This window comes from Opisthocomus hoazin, chromosome W, assembly GCF_030867145.1.
Source record: "Opisthocomus hoazin isolate bOpiHoa1 chromosome W, bOpiHoa1.hap1, whole genome shotgun sequence".
Classification (NCBI taxonomy): domain Eukaryota; kingdom Metazoa; phylum Chordata; class Aves; order Opisthocomiformes; family Opisthocomidae; genus Opisthocomus; species Opisthocomus hoazin.
In genome coordinates this window covers 20,249,619-20,275,356 of record NC_134453.1, presented here as the reverse complement: position 1 = coordinate 20,275,356, position 25,738 = coordinate 20,249,619, and the positions used below count along the sequence as shown (strand labels likewise).

At 46.5% G+C, this 25,738-nt stretch overlaps 1 protein-coding gene across 2 annotated transcripts in view; it reads left to right on the top strand.

Annotated features, from left to right (window-relative positions):
• LOC142365536 (3-ketoacyl-CoA thiolase, mitochondrial-like) overlaps positions 1 to 13,712 on the top strand; it is a 36,622-nt gene extending 22,910 nt beyond the window's left edge. For both annotated transcript variants that reach the window (XM_075446365.1, XM_075446364.1), the window contains exons 8-10: positions 11,485 to 11,555; positions 12,181 to 12,335; positions 13,062 to 13,712. In XM_075446365.1, coding sequence (XP_075302480.1) covers positions 11,485 to 11,555; positions 12,181 to 12,335; positions 13,062 to 13,146 — 311 coding nt within the window. In that variant the 3' untranslated portion in view covers positions 13,147 to 13,712. The remainder of the gene's footprint in view (positions 1 to 11,484; positions 11,556 to 12,180; positions 12,336 to 13,061) is intronic.
• Positions 13,713 to 25,738: the final 12,026 nt, after the last annotated feature.

Below are 25,738 nucleotides of genomic sequence, written 5' to 3'. Positions count from 1 at the left end.
CTGACAACACCAAAGGAGACATTTGAGAGACATGCAAACAAGTATTCCTAAAACGACCAGTGTGATCATTCCCATGAACAATTGTTTCAACCACTCTAAATTGGGGAGCCAAGAGGTTAAATTTTGTTCCCCTACTTACAAGTGGGTTGTCTTCCCGTTTGGCTCGTCTCCATGATGTTCTTAATATGCCTTTAGGTATTTGGGACTGATTATATATTCGGTCCTGGCTGACTAGATGACCTATGGTACACATTCCCTTCCAACCTGCAGGGAGCTGCTTTCAGCTAATGCCATCACCACATAGCCACCAATACCCGTCGGGTATATTTACAGGACCCGTCAGTGGCTGTGAGATTAGCTCCGTAAAATGTTTTGCAGTTTACCCAGCCAATTGGTACATTCCTAAAATAATCCCTGTTCAAGGGGCTATAGGTTTCTAATTGGGTTCTGCTACAAAAATCCATATATATCACGCCTGTCCCTTTCAAATCCCAAGTTCCTACTTCTACTGTAGTTTTGTTGATCAAATAATCATTCCACCCATCTCTGCAAGTACAATTTTTGTGTGTATGGAAGGGGGTCAGCACGAACAAGTGTTGGATCTTGCTTTCCATAGGCAGCTATTACTGCTGACCAATATCTGGGTGTTGTTATCTAATATCTGTAGGTCACATCTTGGTCCAGTCATGTAGTTCGAGTTGTCATGATCGCAGTATCCTAAAAAGCCTAGGTTTAACAAAGTTACCGCCGCAATCATAGTTTCAAACTGCCAGCCTTTTCGACCATCCATCCTGGTTTAGGAGCCTTCTTCACTCGGGAATAATGGATCCAGGCCGGTTGTTCTCTAATCTTGATTGCAGTGAAGGTAGTCAGCAATACCTGGTAAGGTCCATTCCACTTCTCTCTCAGTGGATCACCTGAAAAATTCTTAACATAAACCCAATCTCCAGGGCTAAATGGATGGATCGAGTGATCTAACCCTTTAGCCCTGGTACCCAAAACATTTTTACTAATCCTTTCTAATTGTTTTCCTAAGGATATAACATAATTCTGTAGATACTGATTTCCCAACTGGTTCAAATCTTCCCCCTGATATTTAGCCTGATATGGTCTCCCATATACTAGCTCAAAAGGGCTCAAATTTTCTGTGGCCCTAGGCTTTACATGTATCCGAAGTAGCGCAATAGGCAATGCTTGGTACCAATATAGATTCGCTTCTTGGCATATTTTTGCTATCTGTTGTTTTATCATGTGGTTCATCTTTTCTGCTTGCCCACTGGCTTGTGGTCTGAGGGCGTATGTAACTGCCAATTGATTCCTAATAGTTTGCTGACCTGTTGCACTACTTCTGCACAAAAATGCGTCCCCCTATCTGAGGAGATAATTGTCGGTACCCCAAATCGAGGTATTATTTCATTTAATAATACCTTAGTTACTTCCCTTGCTTTATTTGTTCTACAAGGGAATGCTTCTGGCCAACCTGAAAAGGTATCCATAAGTACTAATAAGTACCTGTACCCTCCTTTTCTTGGAAGTTCAGAGAAATTAATTTGCCAGTGTTCTCCCGGTACACTTCCCTTCCCAATACTTCCTAACTGTACCCGGTTACCTGTATTGGGGTTATTTTTAAACATGTTTCACATTGTTGGGTTACTTGTCAGACTGTAGTATACAAATTGTTCCCTATTAATTTCTGATTTAAAAATTTATACAGGGAGTCCGCTCCCCAATGTGTCCTATTGTGTTCTTCTTTAACCACCCCCCATATCTGTTTAGCAGGGATTATAATTCTGCCATCACTTAAGTAGGCCCACCCTGGGATGGAACTTGGCCCCCTAATTCCTCTATTAATTCTTCATCAGCTTTAGAATACTCAACATTTTCTTGGTCACTCAGGTTTCTATTTCTATTATCTGGAATTAAGGCTAAAATCTCTTGCATTCTCTCTGCTGCCTGTTTAGCTTCATAGTCAGCCAACCTGTTACCTCTTTCCTGGTCAGTGTTACCCTTCAGGTGTCCTCGGCAGTGCATGATGGCAACTTTTGCTGGTAGTTGAACAGCTTCTAATAGTCGAAGGATTTCCTCAGCATATATAATGTGCTTCCCTTGCGCAGTTAGTAGTCCTCGCTCCTTCCAAATTGTCCCACGAGCGTGGACAACTCCAAAGGCATATTTGGAATCTGTCCATATATTTATCTTTTTCCTTTTGTTAACTCCAGAGCCCTAGTTAGGGCAATAGTTTCAGCCTTTTGAGCTGATGTTCCAGCAGGTAGTGATTGAGACTCAACTACTTCATCTGTTGTTGTCACCGCATACCTGGCCTTTCGAATACCTTGTCCGACAATGCTGCTTCCATCCGTGAACCAGGAGTCCTGGGCATCTTCCAGGGGTTCCTCTTTCAGATCTGGTCTGCTGGAGTACACAGTCTCTATGGTTTCTAAGCAAACATGTACCAATGGTTCAGAGATTGATCCACTGAGAAAAGAAGCTGGGTTCGTAATATTAGTTTCTACAATATTAATATTCTCTGATTCAATTAGAATGGCCTGGTATTGTGGAAATTGGGATGGGGAAAGCCAGTAGTTCCCTTTTTGTTGCAGTACAGCTGATATTCTGTGTGAGATCAGTACTGTGATCTTTTGGTCCAAGGTGAATTTTCAGGCTTCCTGAATAGTCAAGACCACCGCCGCCACAGCTTGCAGACATCCTGGCCATCCTTTGCTTACTCCATCCAGCTGTTTAGCAAAATAGGCCACAGCTCTTTTCTAGGGTCCCAGCTGTTGAGCTAGAATCCCCATAGCTATGCCTTGTCTCTCATAAGAAAACAGCCAGAAGGGTTTGGTAACATCAGGCAGGCCCAGAGCCGGGGCCTTCATTAGATTTTTCTTAAGTGTCTGAAATGCGTTTTGAGCTTCTTTGGACCAGATCAATCGGGTGGGGTTGTTTTTCAAAAGTTCACATAAGGGTCTCACTATTATTCCGTAATTATAAATCCATAACCGGCACCAACCTGTCAGTCCCAGAAAGGTCCTGAGCCCTTTTACCGTCTGACGGAGAGGAGTCCTGAAGATGGCTTCATTCTGTTCTGTTCCTAGTTCTCTTTGTCCAGACAGCTCGCATCCAAGGTAGGTTACCCGTTGCCGCACCATCTGAGTTTTCTGTTGAGAGACTTGATACCCATTTAGTCCCAAAAAGTTTAACAAACTGATAGTCCACTGTATACAGTCAGGTTTTGTTTCAGTTGCTATTAATGTCATCTACATGCTGTAAAAGGGTTCCATCTCTGGAGGGCGGGTTCCATGCTTCAAGTTCTCGTGCTAGTTGATTTCCAAAGATCGTTGGGCTATGCTTAAAACCTTGGGGTAACACTGTCCAGGCAAGCTGGGGTTTTTTTTTTTACCCGTGGTAGGATTTTCCCACTCAAATGCAAATAAATTCAGACTTTATTTGGCTAAAGGCAGACAGAAGAATGCATCATTTAAATCCAATACTGTAAACCATACTTGCTACCACAGGGTGTATGCCCCTAACAATCTTATTCACTTCTCTTAAATCCTGTACTACCCAGTAAGTTCCACCTGTTTTTGGTTTTTTTTTACTGGTAACACAGGAGTATTGTATTCTGATTCACACTCCACTAGTAGTCCATAATGTAAAAAGTTACCTTGTTTCCCCTCTTTTTCATTTCGTTTTTCTGTTGCTTAACTTCTAAGAACTTTGCTTTTTTTTAATTCATTTAGAGCAGCAGCTAGCAAAGCAGCTTGTAACTTGATACCTTTCTGTTCTAATCATTTTACACAAGCCTTTGTAAAATCCAGAGGGTGTTTCCTTTTTTTTTCTTTTTCTTTTTTCTTTTCAATACCGCATTAAACTTTTCGTCTCCAATACTTTTAATTGTCCACAAAACCGCATCAATTCTAACAACATATCATAATTCAATTAATTGTTTGTGAGGGCATCACCTCCCTCCGAAGCTCATGTTACAATAAAATAACTTCTCAACTTGTCCACCAATCGGTTAACACAAAACACACACACACACACACACACACACACACACACACACAACCTAGAAGCGATCTTTTAAAATCCTTCTGTTTACAAACTGTATCACCTAAGTACAACAATATATACAGGCAAACCACTTCAGTTAACATGTTTATATACATAGAGCTCTTTCAAAACAATATATACAGTATATTTAATACATACCCCAAAACCAGAGTCCCTAAATGATTGATCAATGCCAAATAACTAGAGAACTTGTAACCCCACAATATATACCAACTTGTATTTTAAAACCAATCCCCAAATTCCCAACTCAATTCCTAAATCATGCCGATTTTCTTTAAGCAAACCAAACCCCATACATTATTAAGATGTTGTCAAGTGAGGAGTCTCCCCCTACTTTTCCCAATGTTGCCGTCTAGATCCTGGGAGAGACTCTCAAAATCCCCCCCCCACGGGAAGACCCTGCACTGATACTTAAGAAATCATAAACCACGGCCCCGATGAATCAGAGTTCAAATACAACAGTCCCAAGTCAAAAACCGGAAATCAGCAGAACATACCAAACATACGTGGTGGTTTTTCTTTTTTTTTTTTCCTTTTTTTTTTTTTTTGACTTATTTGTCTTTCACACAGAGGCTTCATACACAGTCACACAAGCTTTCCAATGTGCTAGAATACATCCTAAGGGGCTTTTCTTTAAAATACCACTGCTTTGCTGTCCCCCATTTTACTTTGTTGATTCTGTACTTCTGTTAGTCTTTATCTTAACAATTTTAATCTGTCGTCCCCTTCTGTCCCGCTCTGACCACGTTCCAAAAATGTCACAATTAATATTCTGGTCACAAGAAAAGAGGTTCACCGTGCAAGGTGGTTTTTTTTTTTCGGTTTGTGGGTTTTTTTGGTTTTTTTTTGGTTTTACGATGCCTGATGGGTATGTTAACAAGCCAGTATCCGAGATATCCGATATCCGAGTTCAATACCAACAAATCCGTATCACCAGAAGTACAACTTAAGCGGGTTTCTTAAGTGTACCAATACCAAAAGCACGTTATTACAGAAGTGCAAAGCACAACCCGTGCCTGCACCAACGCACCAATACCAAAAGCACGTTATTACAGAAGTGCAAAGCACAACCCGTGCCTGCACCAACGCACCAATACACCAATACCAAAAGCACGTTATTACAGAAGTGCAAAGCACAACCCGTGCTTGCACCAACGTACCAATACCAAAAGCACGTTATTACAGAAGTGCAAAGCACAACCCGTGTTTGCACCAACATACCAAGACATACACCCTCAGGCACTAGTAGCCTGGTGTACAGCGCTCAGCGTAGGACGTCTCCTACGACTTATGAGAACTCTCCAAATGACCGGTCTCACATATCAAAACAGAGAAAGAAAGGGAAAAAAAAAGAATACCTTTACTTGTTTAGATGGTCCTTGTCTGCTCCCGCAGTGATCCGAGTGAGGCGAGGAGTCCCTCCGGGAAATCCCGGGGGTACCCTAGGGAGTCCTGTTCTCAGCGGGTCCTGCAGCCAAGCAGAGCGGGTCCCATCTGGGGTGCCAGAAATGATGCCGTGAAAAGCCAGAATTGAAGACTCAATAGTCGGCAGACTATTAAGCAGGTATTCTTTATTGCGGCGCCGGGCACACGGGGGATCTCTCCTCCAAACGTGTGCACCGAAGAGACACAGTTACTAGGTATTTATGCTATGTTAACATACATATTAATTACATTTCCAAGAAATGTTTATCATAGTAATGGCTCTTCCGAGAATTCATTAATATATGGTAATGTCCGTCGCACATGTTTGTTTGGCGTCTCTCCGCAGGGGTCTTCAGATGATCCTGCAGCCTCCTTATCTCTGTAGTTTGCATACCTGTTCTCCCAAGGCCCAGGCGCCTAAAGGGATTATTCAGGAGTCCCTTGTCTTGCAACCGTCCCAATATTCACAAAGAACCAAGACTTGTTTCTGACCACCTGAAGTGATAACATCCCCTACATGTTACATTTGTTACATTTACAGTTATCACCACCCAGGCAAGCACATTGTCACCTGGCTGCTGCGGTGCTGGGATAATGGGGCCAGCAGCTTGGAATTAGAGGGCAAGGAAGCCAAGCAGCTGGGATCCCTGGCCAGGGATGGGGGCATTGACAAGGCCATTGAGAAAAAGGAACAAGTCCTCAGCCTCTGGAGGAGACTTCTGTCAGGCGTGAGGGAGAGGTACCCCTTCAGTGACGATTTTGTATGCTACCCTGGCAAGTGGACCAATATGGAAAGGGGTATTCAGTACTTGAGGGAATTAGCTGTGCGGGAGCTGGTTTACTGTGACACAGACGATGAGCAGGTACCCACAGATCCAGATGAACTCCAGTGCTCACAATCCATGTGGAGGAAGTTTGTGTGCAGCGCACCATCCTCATATGCCAACTCACTGGCAATAGTAGACTGGAAAGGTAAGGAGGCACCAACAGAGGATGAGGTGGCTGTCAGACTCCGCCAATATGAGGAAAGTCTCTCTTCCTCCCGTGTCTCAGCTGTGGAGAAACTGGCCCGGGAGGTGCAGCAAATGAAAGAGAATATATCCTACTCCCCACCTGTATGGGCCAGTGTCTCAGCTATTAGGGGCAAGCGTTTCTCTGCTCAGGAGAGAGAATACAGAGGCTACACACCACGGGACACCCTGTGGTTCTACCTGCGTGACCACGGAGAGGACATGAGGAAGTGGGATGGAAAACCCACCTCAAGTCTAGAGGCACGAGTGCGTGAGTTGCGAGGTAAAACAATCACCAAAGGGGATTCTGTTAGGAAAAATGCCACTCCAGTTTCCAGCAGTCAGCTCTCCAGACCAGGTAGGCAGTTTGATCTTGATTCCAATCCTCTGGAGGGGACCTCCAAGTCATTCTTACAGCAAGTGAGCAGCAAATTCTCTGACCAGGATTAGAGGGGCCCTGCGTCCAGCCAGGTGGAGGAAAGGGACAACCGTGTCTATTGGACGGTGTGGATTCGGTGGCCTGGCACGTCAGATCCACAAGAGTATAAAGCTCTAGTGGACACTGGTGCACAGTGTACCTTAATGCCATCAGATTTCCAAGGGTCAGAGTCCATTTGCATTTCGGGAGTGACAGGGGGGTCCCAAGAGCTGAGTGTATTGGAGGCTGAAGTGAGCCTCACTGGGCAGGAGTGGCAGAAGCACCCCATTGTAACTGGCCCTGAGGCTCCGTGCATCCTTGGGATAGACTGTCTTAGGAGAGGGTATTTCAAGGACCCAAGGGGGTATCGGTGGGCTTTTGGCATAGCTGCTGTGGAGAGGGAAGAAATTAAACAGATGTCCATTTTGCCTGGTCTCTCGGAGGATCCTTCCGTTGTGGGGTTGCTAAGGGTTGAAGAACAACAGGTGCCAATCGCGACCACAACGGTGCACCGGCGACAGTATCGTACCAACCGAGACTCACTTCTCCCCATTCATCAGCTGATCCGCCAGCTGGAGGGTCAAGGAGTGATCAGCAAAACTCGCTCACCCTTTAATAGTCCCATATGGCCAGTGAGAAAATCTACTGGAGAGTGGAGACTGACAATAGACTACCGTGGCCTGAATGAAGTCACACCACCGCTGAGTGCTGCCGTGCCAGACATGTTAGAACTTCACTATCAGCTGGAGTCAAAGGCAGCCAAGTGGTACGCTACAATTGACATCGCTAATGCATTCTTCTCCATCCCTTTGGCAGCAGAGTGCAGGCCACAGTTTGCTTTCACCTGGAGGGGCACCCAGTACACCTGGAATCGACTGCCCCAGGGGTGGAAACACAGTCCCACCATTTGCCATGGACTAATCCAGACTGCACTGGAAAAGGGTGAAGCTCCAGAACACCTGCAGTACATTGATGACATCATTGTATGGGGTGACACCGCGGAGGAAGTTTTTGAGAAAGGGGAGAAAATAGTTCAGATCCTCCTGAAAGCCGGTTTTGCCATTAAGCGAAGTAAAGTCAAGGGACCTGCGCAAGAGATCCAGTTTTTGGGGATAAAATGGCAGGATGGGCGCCGTCAAATCCCAATGGATGTCATCAACAAAATAGCAGCTATGTCTCCACCAACCAGCAAAAAGGAAGCACAGGCCTTCCTGGGTGTTGTGGGTTTTTGGAGGATGCACATCCCAAATTACAGCCAGATTGTAAGTCCTCTGTACCACGTGACCCAGAAGAAGAATGATTTTGAATGGGGCCCTGAGCAACGACAGGCATTTGAACAGATTAAACGGGAGATAGTTCATGCCGTAGCCCTTGGTCCAGTCCGGTCAGGGCAAGATGTTAAAAACGTGCTCTACACCGCAGCCGGGGAGAATGGCCCAACCTGGAGTCTGTGGCAGAAAGCACCAGGGGAGACTCGAGGTCGACCCCTGGGGTTCTGGAGCCGGGGATACAAAGGATCCGAGGCCCGCTATACTCCCACTGAAAAAGAGATTCTGGCAGCATATGAAGGCGTTTGAGCTGCTTCAGAAGTGGTCGGCACTGAAGCACAGCTCCTCCTAGCACCAGGATTGCCGGTCCTGGGCTGGATGTTCAAAGAGAGGGTCCCCTCTACGCATCATGCCACCAATGCTATGTGGAGTAAGTGGGTCACACTGATCACCCAGTGCGCCCGAATGGGAAACCCCTGTCGCCCAGGAATTCTGGAGGTAATCATGGACTGGCCAGAAGGGAAAGACTTTGGAGCATCGCCAGAGGAGGAGGTGACACATGCTGAAGAGGCCCCACTGTATAACCAGCTGCCAGAAGATAAGAAGCAGTATGCCCTGGTCACGGATGGGTCCTGTCGCATTGTGGGGAAGCAGCGGAGGTGGAAGGCTGCTGTATGGAGCCCTACACAACAAGTCGCGGAAACTGCCGAGGGAGAAGGTGAGTCGAGCCAGTTTGCAGAGGTGAAAGCCATCCAGCTGGCTTTAGATGTTGCCAGTCGAGAGAAGTGGCCAGTGCTCTATCTTTACACCGACTCCTGGATGGTGGCCAATGCCTTGTGGGGGTGGCTGCAGCAATGGAAGAAGAACAACTGGCAGCGCAGAGGGAAACCTATCTGGGCTGCCCCATTGTGGCAAGATATTGCTGCCCGTCTGGAGCAGTTGGTTGTAAAAGTGCATCACATGAACGCCCACGTCCCTAAGAGTCGGGCCACTGAGGAACATCAAAACAACCAGCAGGTGGATCAGGCTGCTGAGATTGAAGTGGCTCAGGTGGATCTGGACTGGCAACATAAGGGTGAACTCTTTATAGCTCGGTGGGCCCATGACACCTCAGGCCACCAAGGAAGAGACACAACGTACAGATGGGCTCGTGACCGAGGGGTGGACTTCACCATGGACACCATCGCACAGGTTATCCATGAATGTGAAACATGCACTGCAATCAAGCAAGCCAAGCGGGTAAAGCCTCAGTGGTGTGGAGGACGATGGCTAAAATATAAATATGGGGAGGCTTGGCAGATTGACTACATCACACTGCCACAAACTCGCCAAGGCAAGCGCTATGTGCTCGCAATGGTGGAGGCCACCACCGGATGGCTGGAAACCTACCCTGTGCCCCATGCCACCGCCTGGAATACCATCCTGGGCCTTGAAAAACAAGTCCTGTGGCGACATGGCACCCCCGAAAGAATTGAGTCGGACAACGGGACTCACTTTCGTAACAGCCTCATAGACACCTGGGCCAAAGAACACGGTATGGAGTGGGTGTATCACATCCCCTACCATGCACCAGCCTCGGGAAAGATCGAGCGGTACAATGGGCTGCTAAAAACCACTTTGAGAGCAATGGGGGGGTGGGACTTTCAAAAACTGGGATACTCATTTAGCAAAGGCCACCTGGTTGGTGAACACCAGAGGATCCACCAACCGGGCTGGTCCTGCCCAGTCAAAACCTCAGCGCCCCGTAGAAGGGGATAAAGTCCCCGTAGTGCACATGCGGAACATGTTAGGGAAGACAGTCTGGGTTAGTCCTGCCTCGGGCAAAGGCAAGCCCGTCCACGGGATTGCTTTTGCTCAAGGACCTGGGTGTACCTGGTGGGTAATGTGGAAGGATGGGGAAGTCCGATGTGTACCTCATGGGGATTTGATTTTGGGGGAGAATAGTCCATAAATAATTTGTATAAAGTTAATTGTTAAATCACCCTGTCACTGTCTGTTATCACTGTTATAATTGTTATATTTTGTACCAGTATTAGCATAGTAAGAATCGTCCAGATTAAAGAAGGATGGACTTTTTTGATGAACCCTAGCAGAGCACAGTGATGATGGAACTGGACCTGGTTTTCAACAACTGGCATCCAGCAACTTCATCGAGATCAACATCTCCTGCAGACTGTGAGCTCCAGATGCAGCAAGTGACCGCCCACCACCACACATCACCTCTCCTGCCACGGAAGACCATTACAACAGATGGAGCCTGAAGTCATGGATTAAATGAACTCAACAGACACTCTAGAGTGATGATCCATAGACTAAGGGAATGATATCTGGAGACAGGAGAAGTGGTGGTGATCAACTGGACAATGGGGGACCTGGACATGACGTAGATGATATGGAATAAGGGGTGGATCATGTCCTGGGTTTGGGCAGGACAGGGTTAATTTTCACCGGACTCCAGGAAGGGGCACAGCCGGGTTGGCTGACCCCACCTGGCCAAACAGAGCAGGGTATTCCGTACCATGTGCCATCATGCTGGGTTCCGGTGGGGGGGGGGGGGCGGCACGGCGGGGACTCACTCATGGCTCAGGAGCGCGCGGCGCCGGTCCTGTCTGGGAGAGCGGGTCTGTTGTGCGAGTTTGTGTTGTGTTTTCTCCTTATCTGTATCGTTGTTGTTGCTGTTCCCTCTGTTTGCTGTTCTGTTAAACTGCCCTTATCCCGACCCACCAGTTTCTGTCTGTTTCTTTCCATTCTCCTCTGCACCCCGGTGGGGGGAGGGGCAGCCGCGTGGCGCTTTTGTTGCCGGCGGCAGCCGAAACCAAAACATTATGTTAAGAACATCAAAACAACAAGACCGTAGCTAAACACATAACCAGCAAATTCTAGTACAGCCTGCCTTTTTCTTTTTTGTATACCTGGAGTCTGCAAGTCTTGAGGAAAGAATAAGCTGAACCAAGAGTACCAGGAAGAGAATGCCTCAAAACTGTTGTGAAGTTGTTTTATTTGGCTGGGGACTGGGAGTTCTCCTGACTTGAAAGCTATGCGTGTGTTTACCAGCATAGCTGTGCAGCATTTGTGACGCTCCTAACTTTTCCCTGGCAGTGTGTTGAGAGGGCTGCCAAATAGTTTTGAGATTTAGGAGTTCTCATATCACCAGAATTCACTGGCTGCACAGAGGCTCATGGGAGGGAATCTGATGAGGCTTTATGAAGCCATCCTATGTATAATATGTTTATAAGCATTTATTTATTTATGTTTTATTTAACTAACTGTGCATACAATTTCCAAATAGGTCCTGTACCTGCAATCACCGAGGTTCTGAAGAAAGCAGGACTGACCCTGAAGGACATGGATTTGGTAGAGGTAATGAGTCTTAACATGAACAGTGAGGTCACTCCTGTTCTTTTTAGTAGAAACATTCCACTTGTACATGTAGCCCGTCATCACAAGGTGGGTGTTTCTGCATGTCTGGAGCTCACTTGTCCTGCCTTACCTCTGTCCATCTAGTTTCTGCCACACAGGTGCACAGTCATTACAAAAATCTCAGGCACGTGGAAACTGAAAATGGCATGATAGCATTCCATGGAAAAAAATACCTTCGTGTGGTGTGGGGTTTTACTCTGTTGCTGGACTGTTTTAAGTTAGTCACACTTCTCCGTTTGTGAACAAGGCTGGTTTTTGTCAGAGCAATACGCTTTTCATGAACACATCGTGTCAGAATATACCACAACTTTTTTTTTTTTAATAAAATATACTACATACTTGTTTTGTATCACATCTGCCAAAAAGATTTGAGTTTACTTTGGGTTGGCCTGACAGTTTGTGTGTTGTCTGAGTACGCTTTTATGAATACAATGTTTACTATTTTTCTCAATCAAAATGACCTGGAGAAAAACGCGCCTCATTTAATCTTGCGTGCACGCACGCTGCGGGAAGCTTGCGTGGCGAGTCAGACACGAACAGTTGTGTTGTTTCTCGGATGTTTTAGGTGAACGAGGCGTTTGCACCTCAGTATCTGGCTGTCGAAAAAGTTCTGGGCCTTGACCCAGAAAAATCCAATGTCAACGGAGGTGCCATTGCTGTAGGTCATCCTTTGGGTGCTTCAGGAGCACGAATCACAGCTCATCTGGTTCATGAATTAAGGTATGTACGTAGCTGGTAGTTGCTGGTGGATCTGATCCAAGCCCTGAGCAGTCAGTGGGAAGGCTTCCTTTATTGAAATGGCCTTTGAGCAAAGTCTGTGCTTAACAGGGTGCATTTTAAAAGGCTTGCTCATCACCTTCTTTCACCTTTAGTGCATTGTCACAAATTTTGACTCGTTTGGCTTGCTTAATATGCTTAGCACCATTGTAATCTGAATTTTCCTTTTTTTTTTTTCCCTTCAGGGCAAAGATCACTGTATCTTTTTGCTTGTACTTGCAACACTGTATTAGTGGTCAACCATAAAGCCTCAATTAATTTGCACCTTGCACAAGACTGTTTCTTGGAGTGTGCTGTAGAAAACTTAGCTTTTAAAAACTGCCTTGGCAGTAAAATTATATTTTACTTATGACATTTTTATTATGTATTGAAACCACAAGTATCCCGTAATGTCATTCCTTGCCGTTTTGTATTCCAAAGAACAATATAACGTACCATCTTTTTGGTGGTAAAAGACTCAGACCTGCAACTCCTTGTTTTTCTACAGAAATATTTCACCATCAGTTTGGGCTTCATTGTATTTTTCTAGAAAAAGAAGAACATAGACATACTAAAATGTCATCTTTAGTAGTACCTTGCTGATAGCTAGTTTCCTTTTGTAAAATCAGGACAACAGCTACTACGGTTTTATAAATGTAAATAATTTTCACTGTTACTTTTTCTGTACAGGCGTCGTGGTGGGAAATATGCGGTTGGCTCAGCTTGCATTGGCGGCGGCCAAGGTATTGCTCTTATCATTGAGAACACAGCCTGAGAGATTCTGGAGACTGCAGCGTTGCCCGAATTGCTGATTTCCTGAGAAACCTCTGCCTTTTCTGACAGTAATGCGTCACTGCCTGCCTTCATGTTGTGCCATTCCTCCAAGGTAAAGGAATAGCTGAGAAGTCTGAATTCTGAACAAGGAGATTCACTAGTGTCTTTTCTAACTAAAGGAAATGTAACATCATTATAATTTCACACTGATGAAGTAAAAGCCTCTTTTTAATAAAAGTTAATGTATTTCTGAAGGCAAAATTCTTTTAATTTCCTGAGGAAATTGCCTGTCAAACATTCACCAAACCTGCCTTAAAATAGCAGTCAGTGCAGCTTTTTAAGCAAGTATTGCTTAAACTACTGTGATTTCAGCTACTGCTGCTGTCTGGCATCTTTTATCATCAGGAAATGTGAAAATTTAATTGGAGGCCTGCTGAAGTATGCACTGATTGTAGATTGATGGCTATAACCTGTACCCTGCTGTTTTGCAAGGGAAAAGAAAATGAGCGAAAGCTGAAATTTCCATTGTGCCTCCCAAAAGAACAATAAATAAAAGGGGAAAAAGAAGGGCTTGGTGGTCCTCTGTTTGTTTGTTTATTTTAAAAGTCAATCCCTGTGAGAACTGTTACTTTTGGTAAGTCAGTGTTTGTTTTTGGAGAGGCTGTTTTTCCTGGCCGAGAACTAACTGGTGTTTACTAGGTAGTTTCCAGAGAACTCTAGCAAATCTGCCGGCCTGCCAAGAAGGGGGGTCGTTGGATTTAACTGCGTTGCCACATGGTAACTGTGTGCACACAGCAACCCATTTCTGAAGTTCCTCTTGATAGTATCGTCAACTTGGGTCACTTAACACGGGGCTGCTCTTAGCTAATTTGAGAAGTGCCCATCTGAGCAGGTTGTCTTGCCTCTCACAGGCAGCGGAGTTCAAGTTATGAATCATTTGACATAACGTAGGTTGTGTTTGGATGAAACGAGATCTCCGTTGACTGTGCTCATTGAAGTCCTCTAGGCTCGCTGTACCGTCAACAGCAGCTTGCAGCTTGCTCTGATGTAGATGTCTACGTTAGATACTCGCAGTTAGTTGGACAGATCCCATGTCAGAGACAGCGCGTGCTTCTCCATAGCCTGTACGGTGCTACACAGAGTAAAATAGTAGCAGAGACTTCTGCCTTTACGCTTTCTCATCCTCTACTTCTGCCTTAATGCTTTCTCATCCTCTGTCCACTGTCAAAATACTGCTTATCTACAACTTCTTCTTGCTACTCCACTTGCATGAGCTGTGATGGTTGTGAAAGATGGGAGGGTCTTCAGAGCCTGACTGCCTAGCCTAGCAAGAAATTCAGGTCAAGGCAAGTGTTGTTACAACTGGTAGATAACAGTTGAAGTATGCTGATCACCGCTCCTGGAGTTTTTATGGATGCAGTGTCTGTAATGACTGTAGAAATATTTAGTGCCGTTTATATGGATTTAAAAAAACCCAGCTGCCGTAAGGCAGCAAACCAGAGGTTCCTCTAACACAGTACCTGTTTTCCTCTTTCTACTGTATCTTAGCAAGGTGGGGTTACTGGGGTTTCACTGTTCAAGATAACAGTTGCCACGTGGATTTTATAAAGCAGGATATTTTCTATCCTTAGTTCCTTCCCTAATAACCAATAACTAATTTCCTCTTCCTGACTGTGAATAATCATTGAACTCTTATTTTCAGAGAACTGGCCGCAGTTTTTCCAAGATCTCGTCCCTGTGTAGTAACAGTTCTCTCGGAGCTCATTGCTGTGTAGGTACAGTAACGAATAATCCCCTTCATGCACTTTATTTTGTGCATAATGTTTAATTTCCCCCTTTTATCGCTCAGTTTTTTGAGATCCACGTGTAATTCTAGCTGTGAGAGTTGAATTTGGTCATCCTGAATAATTGTGTGTTTTCTGCAAAATGCATCATGATGTCCACTTCATTTTCCAGATGACTTACGAATGTGCTATCAGCACAGGTGATTGTACATCCTGCTAGTAACCTTTCTTTGCTCTGTAAGCCAGCTGTTTATTCCCGTATCATTCCGTTTTTATCCTGTTCATTTCCTCCAGGAGCCTCTGATGAGGGGCTTCATCATGCTAAAGTGAAACAATGAAATCCTTTCCCATGAAGTTACTGGGACATAATGTATTGCACTTCTAACAGAGGCAACTTCTTCCACAACTTCCAGGTCTGAAGGTTCAGCATCTGCTTTCAAGCGCAGTGAGGGAAAATGCCCTGCTTTTGGGAGGAAATTGAATTTTTTTTTTTTTTGCCTGTTTGCAGGCTCAGGTTTGCGGTGCCTGGTGGTGTAAACACTCCCTCTAAAGGTTGACAAGTTGAGTTTGGTTAGGGAGAATGCGATTCCTTCCTGAGGTTTAAAACCAACCTAGGTGTTCCAGTTAGGGGGAGTTCTGTGTGGATTGTCTAAGCATGTGCTTCTGCTCTCTGCTGCCTGTTTGGAATGTGGCTGCTTTGTTAGATTGCTGCCAAAAGGGGTCTGTGGTGTCAACTAAACCGTTGAAGGGTTGAGACCATTGGCAATTGCTCTGTGTAGACTGCGAGTCCTCCAGCGAGTTGTCAGCGGCTTTGTATCCAGTGAGAAATCCTTCTTCTGAAAGATGCTTTGGGTTTGGGGGGAATATTTTGCATTCCTCTTCTGTAGTTCCTGATTAACTTTTAAGCCTCGAGTGGGGTATTCCCCGAAGTACAAAACCAGGTCCTGTGCCAAGTCATGCACAAACACAGCTTGCTGTGCATCAGAATATTGGCAGAATATTGGCAGAATATTTTTCTTACCGTGTTATTATTGAAGGTGAGCACAGCACTGGCGTTTAATTCCTGAGCCAATCTCCCACAACATATAGGGGTGCCTAGCCTTGAGGATTTGGTCTGAGCCTGTCTTTACGAGCAAGTCCAGTCATTTATTACAGAATAACAGCAGTAATATCTGATCTTTATACCTCGTTCTGAAGTACGTTCTCCAGTTTCCCAGATAGAACAATGGTAGAACTGTGTTTCTGCCTTTGGGAAATGAAGGCATCTCTGCTGAGAGCAGTCGGGATTAGGGCAATTTAACGGTGTCCTGGAAGGAGCAGAAGATACGGAAGAAATGTGTTAGATTTTAGAGAGATAATTACATGCATTGATTGTACCAAGTGCATATGTGTTTTTTCTTTTTAGGCTCAGGTGCATTCTTTGGGTTTGTGTGAGTAGTCTTACTATACAGTATAATGAAAACGTTGATTTTGTCCTTCTTGTAATGTGCGAGGAAAGAAAGCACTAGTGGAAAGTATTCACTGCTGATGGAAGGCTGTGTGGTATTTACTCATCAGAGCAGATTTGGCTTCCTACCACGGGGTGGTGCGTTTTAAACGCCCTGCAGATCTCGCTGCGTTACAGAGGCGTTTGCCCTCCGCATAGTAGCGCAGGTTAACCTTGAAACTGAATCACCCGAAATTTCAGGTCCTCTTTCTCCTTTTGTGGGCTTTAAACAGGCAGGTGCCGTGATACCAACGCATCTTTGTTGCTGTACGGCCCGGAGTCTGTGGCACCGCTTCATTGAAGTGAGTTAGAAAGCATTTGTTGTTCTACAGAGCGGGTTCCAACTGCAATTTGAGACAACTTGTTCGACAAGGTGATGGCTGGAGTACTGTATCTGGCAGAAGATGAAGCATAGAATAGATTATATGGCTCATTTGTGCAGAAAAAAAGCTGTTAAGCTTTAACCCTGAGCAAGTGTATGTGAGAGAGAGCAAGAAGGTGCAGAGACCTGGTGGAGATGGACTGACCCGTTGCACTCCTTTCTGCATTATCTAGAAGCAGTTCTGTTACACTTCTGGGGGAGCTCCAGTAGTTAAGGTGGGACGTTGTGTAGCATTCTATAAAAAAAAAAAAATTAAATCTTGAAGCTGCGGAAGTGCATGATTTCAGGCAAGCCTCACCTCTTGTGAGAGTATTTCCAATAAGCTTTTCCTCAATTTGTAAATCCGGACGTTTTCCATCTGGTGCGATGCCGTTAAGCTGGGCAGGGCTCTGTCTCGCCTCCACCTAGCAGAGTCTGTGTTGTCGGGCTGGATCAGCTGCGCAGGGATGTGCAGGGGGATCAGAGGGGAAATTAATCCTCCGGAGAGTTCACAGGCTAAGGGGTTAGTGACGGGGTGCAGGTTCCCTCTTTTGAAAACAGCTACGAGGAACTGCTGCTAGTGATGTCTTTGCTGGCTTAGGTACATTGATATGGACAATTAAATTGAAATGAAGAGGTAGATCGGATCACGAGTTAAGTCTGAATTACACACGTGGTATTGTTGGTTTTAGTTTTGCAATGGAGAAGTATTTCTCATGGAAGGTGAGTTAAGATAAAAAGGGAACATTTTTTTAACTGATTTAAAGCTGCTGTTTGATAACAAATCCAGCTGTAGGGCTACTGATGCCAAGTGAAAATTCTGTAGCCATAGGAATTGCAGGGCAGGTCAGGTGTGAACTCAGGCTGCTAATCCACAGCTATTTGAAACTGTCAGCATGGTAAATCCATCCTGGCAGGTATTAAGCCAGAGCCGCTATTGTTTTCCCACTGGTGGTCATGCCCTTACTCTGATTCAGCAGAAGCAGGGCTGTATGTTCACACCCTGCCTGGGCTGAATCTGTTTTCTGAGACATCAGGAACTGCCCAAATGTGGCGTTAATGATTGTGAAACCGCAGCTTGAATCTCTTTGAAAAATCAGCGAGACAGCGAGCTGCTGCACAGAAGCTTAAGGCAACAAGCTCAGGACAGCTAACGTGCCAGTCCAGGGAGAGGTCGTGGTACCTGATCTGACTACATCCCAAAGGAAAACTCACCTCAGGAAAACTCTCAGTTTTACTTTGAGAGATCTGAACATTGGCAGCGAGCTGGAGCTCAGAATTTTTACGCGGTTAGATTCTTCAGCAAGTTCCTCGCAGCACTGTATCCAAACATGTTTCTTCAGTGTTGACTGAAAGTCTTTTATTTCGCATATTTTCTGTAGCAGTGTATGTATTACAGCTGTTGCCAGGGAGGAAAAAAAAGTATCTTAATCCCTCTTTATAAACATTTAGCTCTAGTAGAAGAGACACATGATAAAATCATTGGGCTTTTTGTTTTGCTTGTAAGAATATTTTGCACTACAATGTTTTTCCCCTCTGCTGTGGTTAGTTATAAATAGAGATTGTTCAGGTCTTGAAAAGGGATTTGCAAAATCTAGGAAGAGTGTGAAGCAGAAGACAACCTAATTTAAACACAGGAAGGAGGACTTAAGAGATGGCAGAGTGCTGAGAAATTGTAGTTAGTCGACGTCTGAGCATCGAATTGTCTGTTAACTCATTTTCAGGAGTTTTTTTCTCATGCTCACAAGGCTGTAGTTTCTCACCTACACAAAACTAAAGTTTTGCTCTTTTTAAGAAAAACTGTACTCGCCAGACTCCAGAAACATCTAAGTCGTATTTTAAGACTAAGAATAAAACTGCGAGGTTCAGCGAATCTGCAGTTGGTGAAATGGTAGCAACTTGACTAATTTGGAGAAAAGCATGTAAGGCTGTGGCGAACAAAAAGCAGAACTCAGGATTTGACTGTTACTGCAACAGTGCAAGTGTCAGTCTTCAAATACTGGAGATTCAGGGGAAGGTAATGAGGAAGCAGAGCGTGGAGCAGGCTGAGTATGAAGTAGAGTGTGGAGCAGATTGAAGTTGGAGGAGAGGGCAAGCATGGCTATGAACCAAGAACTCAGTGGCAGGTGTTGAACACAGAACAAAACTACCCTACACAAACACCAGTATTTACTCTTTACTCCTATTTATAAGAAAAAGGTGAGGTGCAGGTGCTGCAGGGGCCGGGGATGTCTTCTCTCTAGTGTACCTATTGCGTTACGTCCTGGAGATTGGGACTCCCAAGCCCTGCTGCTCTGTGCAGAGTTGTGTGCGTTAGGCTTTTTGCTCCAAGGGAGAGCTGTCATCAGCCATGTACCCAAGCGTAAGCCTAGTCTCAGTGTGCCGTTAGTCCCGTTGAATCCAGTATGATTGCTTGCCTACTTATAGCTCGGCGTGACTTTAGAAGATCAGTGAACGCAGGTTGATGTGACTGCAGAATGAACAGCCGTCCTTGTGCTTCACAGCCCTATCTGGTACCTTCTCCCTTACCAGCACACAGGGCGCGAGTTCCTCTAGGAACCTTTTCCTAAGGTCACAGTAACGTGGTAACCATGCACTAAAGCCGTCAGGAGTCAGGTTCTCAAGAACTTCACGTTGCTTTGTGTTGCGTGAGCTGATGCTCTCTTGAAAAGGCTTCCGGATATCTCGGTGGAGGACCTATGACTCTTTTACTTCAAAGCAGGTCTGCTCCTTGCTTAAGTATGTTTGTGTTTCCCGTGCTGGAGGGTTGGTCTCTGTCTTTCGCCAACAGTGGCTGCCTTTTTTTGCTCTGCCCAGTACTGGGGTGGGAGGCAGGGTGATTGAGCGCCATGGAAAAATGCAGTTGAGGGCCTAAAAATAGATGCCCTGAGAATCGTTTTAGAGCCAGTCAAACCCAAAGAATTTGCAGTATGTCCCTACCACCCATGTCATTCCAGCCTCAATCACTGGCTTCTGAGGCAGGAAGGATTTCTCTGTGACTCTCCTGGGAAGGAAGGGGGGGGGTGTCCGTGACTGCCGTCAGTGCCCATGTGACAGAGAAGTAGCTTGGAGCTCTTGCCATGTAAGGATGTTCTCTTTTTCCTTTCTTTCCTCTTTGACTTCCCTGCTCTGCCCTTGTTGCTTAGACGCTGGTGCAATTAGGTGGTACACCTTCTGGGAGGCAGCTAGAGCGATAGCTAGCTGTGCCGCTGCTGGCGTGGGCCTCTCCAGGAGATCGCTACAAGCGTGGTGAAATTACTCTCCCCTCTCAGCCTGCTGCTCAAGGGCTGCCAGTAGAAGCAAGGGATTTTTGTGTGTTGGGAGATTCTCCAGTTCAGTTTGGTGTTGCAGGCGGGCTCCTATAATTCTTTCCTGTCTCCCATCCATGGATCTCAAGAACATACTGGATAAGAAATATGTACAAGGGATGTTTGGAAGCAAGATGTGGAACTGCCGAGCGCAGCACAGGCTCCCGAAGGCTGCGTTCCCAAGCTCCCACCATCCTCGCTCCCTCTTCTACCCACTGTTTTCCTCCACGTATTCCCTCGTGCAAAGGTTGAGCTGAAGTCGGTAGGTTGCAGCCTTTGGGCCTTGGGTCAAGCCTTGGATGGAATTCAGGAGGTCAACTCTTGTCCAAAAGTTGAATGGTAGAAAATTATTTTTCTGTGAAGTAAAGTCCGTTTAAGTTCTGAAATGGCTCCCTGTGCGAGGTGGCTCGTTAAACTGTTTTATCCCACTGATAGTGCCAGGATAGACGCTGTAGCACACTGCCTAAAATGGATGTCAGAATCCAGCATATTTTAAATAATCAGTCAAAACCCGACTTTCAAATTCACGGCTCTGATCTTGTTTTCCGTTCCAACCCTTAGGCTTATCCTGGCACCAGCGTTGCCAGATGGCTGTTTCCCAGCATGGGCCCGAGCACCTGAGGTCTGCTGTTGGCGTTGGCCAATAACAGGTTGCAGGTGAGGAGCTCCTGATCCAACACCTGGTGCTCACATCAGTCTCACACAGCATGGCCAGCTGAAGCAGCTCCTGATCTGCTCTGATAAAGGGTTCCCGGCCACTGCAGTAGGTATTTAATCCTCAGGATCCTCAGCTCCCAAAAATGGGGGATGTGGCTGTTGCAATGTGGATTTAAGAGCATGTGTAGGTTCTTAACTGGTTTGTGCAACTGGGTGATTCATCCTGACCTGGCGCTGGAGCCTTACTGTGCTTCTTTGCATAGCGTGGTGAGCATGCAGCCTGAATCCCAGGTGAGGTAAGGTAAGGTTGTACCTGTGTGTGCCACGCTCAGAAAATCTGATTAAGAAATGAGCCTTCTCAGCAGCTGCTGAACAAATGCATTTGTACAGTTGGTTTGTCCTAGGAGAAGTTTTATTTCTTGTGTAAATTCATGGTTTGTGAGCCCTGTTGAGGCCAGTGCAGGGGTCGGTCTGGCATGTTTTGAAGTAGCTGTCAGCATGTATTTGGTATAAATAAAATCCTTTAGGTCAGCAACCACCATAAATATGCTGAAGTTTATTGAGGTGTTTGTTAAACTGCTAGAGAACTTGCAACTGGAGCTTCCCCTGCCCCTTTCTAGTCATGAGTGTTTGTGATTGAAAAGTAAAGGGAGGATCCTCCCAGGGAAAACAATGTTCTACTGATGGCGACTCCGTTTTTAATAAGTTTTATAGTGTGTTTTACAGAGCTGCTTGTTGCATGTGTGTGTATGCTGCTGATTGATGGTTTGATGGCTGTGCAGTCCGTCAGCTGAGGCATTGCTGGCTTTTGCAGGCTTCTTGGTAGCGTTCTCCAAGCTCTCCTTGTGCCAAGGAGTGAAGGAGAGGGCTCTCCTCCCGTTTTGGGTCTAGCTGGATGATGGCAGCACAATTATGCATGTGTAGGAATGTACTTGCTAACCATGGTGGGACTCATCCAGTCTCGACCCTAAGGTTACACAGTAGGAGTAACCACTAAATTGTGGCTGGAATAAGGAAAACTACATATTATTTTAAAGGACATTTCAAACAGCAGCCTGTCTTCTTCCCTGCCCTCTAGGGAGATGCCGGAGGTGATGGCTGCACAGCTTGTGGTGTGCCTGGGGATGCAAGCCCTGCCAGCCCACTGTCTCCCTGGGCTAGGGGTAAACCTGCTCGTCTTGCTGTGGGACAGCCAAAAAACCACGAGTACTAAAGCTTGTACCTTTCCTGAGGAACAGGGAGAGAAAGGCTTACTTCTCTCTTGTGAGATGCAGAATTACGCGGCTGTTTGTCCCCAGAGCTGGGTCTGTGGGAGTCCCCTCTCAGCCGTGTGTGAATGCTAAAGACAGTCAGAGCAAACAGGAGTCAGGATTGGTCTGTGGTGTGAGGCACCACTGCTTTCCTGGGTTTGACCTCTTTATTCCATTTTCTAGATGTGCTTGGAACCCGTGAGTACGCACCCTGCAGAAGGCAGAGGTGCCTGTTGAGACGGTGTTTGAGGTTTCAACAGCATGACCTGGACAAACTCTTCCTTGGAGAAGTGGCTTCTCCCGTTGTTTGTCTTGGACCGTATTTGGGCTTGGTCTTTGGCCTCGGTCAGCAGCAAGCTCTTGGCAGGCAGTGGTCGCTGGTTGTACCTGCTCCGTCACCACCTACAGCTCCTTTACCTGTCAGCTGACGTGAGATCTTCTGCAGGGTGGATGGTGGTGGGATGCTCAGTGGACGGACTGCTCTGGGGCTGTCGCCTTCGGCCAAGCGGAGCAGCAAGGGGAGGTCAGGATGTGCTGTAGTGTTTCCACAGGCAGCAGAGGCTCTTTGGGATGAGCTGGAAGAGGTGAGATCTCAGGTTTATCCCTCAAGGTGCCCTGAATTACCTCTGTAGCTGCTCTGACAGGGCTCTTCATGTGGTCTAGACTGCTCGTAGCCATCATTTGTCCTCATTAGCACTCTGAAATGGCCTAACTGGTATTTACAGGGGAGGTGAGTATCTCAGGTGTCCTTTGTGCCCAGGAACGTGTCCTAATCTTGCACGACTGGGCTGTGATAATGTGCAGCACCCTTGAAACCTGTGTGTCCCTGCAGTCACATCACATGGCTGATCACAGGCAGATACGATTGCCTGAGACCCCGCTTCGGAGGGCTCCAGCATCTCTTCCTCCAGCAAGGTGGCTCGGTGTCGGGCTGAGCTTTGCCCGAGGTCTCGCTGGTGTCAGCCAGCAGCGAGCAGCAGGGCTCTGCTTGGGGACAGCCGGGTTCCACGCAGAGAATCAGCCTGGGATGAGGCCATCCACCACCTCAAGGCAGGGGATGGGGATACCTGGAAAATACAGTTTATGAGCTGTTGCTTTGCAGTGTTCAGCAGCGCTTGCCATCTGGAGCTAATGGGGGTTTTTTTCCCCCCTCGTTTCGATGGGATTGGGGTCAGCTTTTTGGAGGAGTGGATGCCTGTGGGGACTTCAGGGTTCTTAGAAGTTTGTTGTCATTCAGGAGATGTGTTTGTGCTCAGCTTAGTTTGCATGAGTTGGTTACACAACCAGTTCTGCAAATTTCCTTTCTGCTCATCAGCGGTCTCACAAAGTGGAAGCGAGGGTGACAGGCGGGTTTGGAGCTGTTAGGAGCTGGGAGACCGCGTGGCAATGTTGCAAGTAATGGTCACGAGGGGTTTGGTGCGAAATACGGTGATAAAGGATTTTTACTCCTTGAAAAACTGTATTGTGCAAATCCGTTTTGAATTTTTTCAAGAATTTTAGGACTCAAATTGGGAACAGGTAGTGCTTCTAACAAATCTTATGATGGCATTTAGTTTAATATTCTTGTTATTTATGCTAGTCCTTGCTTGTAGCTAAGGCACAGTCTTGGCACGGGGAGGAGGAGGCAACATGTGGCTGTACCAAAGACAGAGAAATATAAAACTTAAAGCATTTTATAGATCTTCCTAGTGCCACGAAGTTTCTCTACTAAATCGTGCTTAATGCTTTAGGCATCAAAGGAAAACACGCTGCAGCCAGCTCCTTCCTGCTGGCTCGCCGTGCTTGGGCAGTGACACACCCAACCCAGAGCGGAACTTTTTGTGGGTTATACCGCTCAGAAGACTCAACCACGGTATTGGGGTCTAGCTGGGATTTGCTCTAGCCAGGGAAGGCGTGCCTGAGTCGTGGGTTCAGCTCAGGCTCCTTGCAGCAGGCTTGCTGAGAGTGCATTGCTTCTGGTGTGACTTCAGCTTAACCAGTTTTCTGCTGGGACACTGGCTTGCAGGAAGGATTTCCCTTTGCGCTGCTGGTTGTATTGCACCAAGCTCAACCTGGGGTTGGGAAATTCAACGTCGGTCTTGTAAAATGGCTTCCGCTTCCCTCCGATTACAGCAGAAGATCAACCACGTGGCAACAGGAAACACAAAAACTCTTGTAAGTGGGTGAAGAAAAGCAAAACCAAGTACAAGCCACTGAGAAGTGTAAAAATAGAGAGGGATTTGCAGCTGGCTGCCGTCCCCAGAAGGCGCAGGAGGAGCGGGCAGTGGTGCCGCATGTCTGGTGCAGCTCAGGTCAGGCACTCCGGCAGCGTGCTCTGCCATGCGGGATGTGCGCCCACCTCGCCTCCCTCCGGCACGGTCCGCAGCTCTCCGAGCGAGATTGGCTGCAATGTGGTCAGCCCATATCTCACTCCAGGGAAACTTGGGACCCACCAAGCCTGAATGTCGGATGCTGCTTAGTCGGATAAATAGCAGCACTCACCAGCAGCCAGCCCGGCCTCTCGCCATGTTTTATCAGCTCCAGCGTTTTGCCTCTAAGCTTTGTTTTTCAATGGAACATGGAGAGGAAAAAGAAAATAAAAAAAGCTTGCGTGGAGCTGGCAGTGTGCATGGAAAACCAGCATCTGCTGTGGGTTTATTTAAAAAAAAAAAAAAACCCCCCAAAAAAAAAACCCAAAAACAGATGAGCTGCTTCTCCTCCCTGCTTGCGCTCTGCTCCCCACACACCTTCCCTTGACAGCTGGATGCTAAACATGTGAGTGATAAAGGGCAAAACCCTTGCTTATTGGGTTTTGAAGTGCAAGGCTTCAGCAATAAAAATGGGGCTCCTCCTTTCCAGGGCTTCTCCTTCCCGGGCATTACCCCTGCAGCCCCCCATAGATCTCTGAATGTCTCCTTGTCATGCTGGCTCATCTGGGAAAGCTCTTTTGGGGGCTTGTGCTGCTGGTCGCCTGCTCCCTGGAGCACCCTGCGCGCTCCTACGCTACCGCAGCATCCCTTTGGGGTGATGCTGGTGGGACGCACTTGGCTTCGGGCACCCAGGTGAAAGCGCGGGGTCACGCAGGGTGCTGCTGTCAGGAGGACCTTATTCTGGATTTAACCATAATGCATTTGAACTTTGGAGGTGCTTGTCGGAGTGCTGGGATTTTTCCGGGGACTCCGGCATGCTTTGGATTTGGGCCACGCATTCAGGAGTTGTGCCGACGATGGGATACCCCTGATTTAATTTCAGCCCCCTCTTTAAATTCGCTACTCGAGTGCTTTCTACAACCTCTGGGGAGAGAGAAAGGGAGACTTGCAAATAGCAGCTATTTTAATCTGTGTTAAAAAAGAAGCCAAGATGACTATCAACCAATTGATTCTTAGGCAGTGAATGTCAGGGGAAATGAATCCCTTCCTTTGCATCTGCCACTTGCAGAATATAGATGCTAAAATCTGCTAAATACCTTCCACTCCTCCTCTCTCCTTCGCAGGGGTGGGAATGCAGGATGAGCTGTGTTTTGAAGGGTGAAATTTGAGTGAAAAAATGAGCTTTCTGGAAGTTTTTCTGGTATCATGTCTCATTTCAGTAGGGATGTATATTCTGGGGTTTTTTCATCCCTGGGAACTTGGGCTCCACAGTTCAAGAAAGATGAGGAGCTACTGGAGAGAGTCCAGCGGAGGGCTACGAGGATGAGCAGACTGGAGCATCTCTCCTATGAGGAAAGGCTGAGGGAGCTGGGTTTGTTCAGCCTGGAGAAGAGAAGGC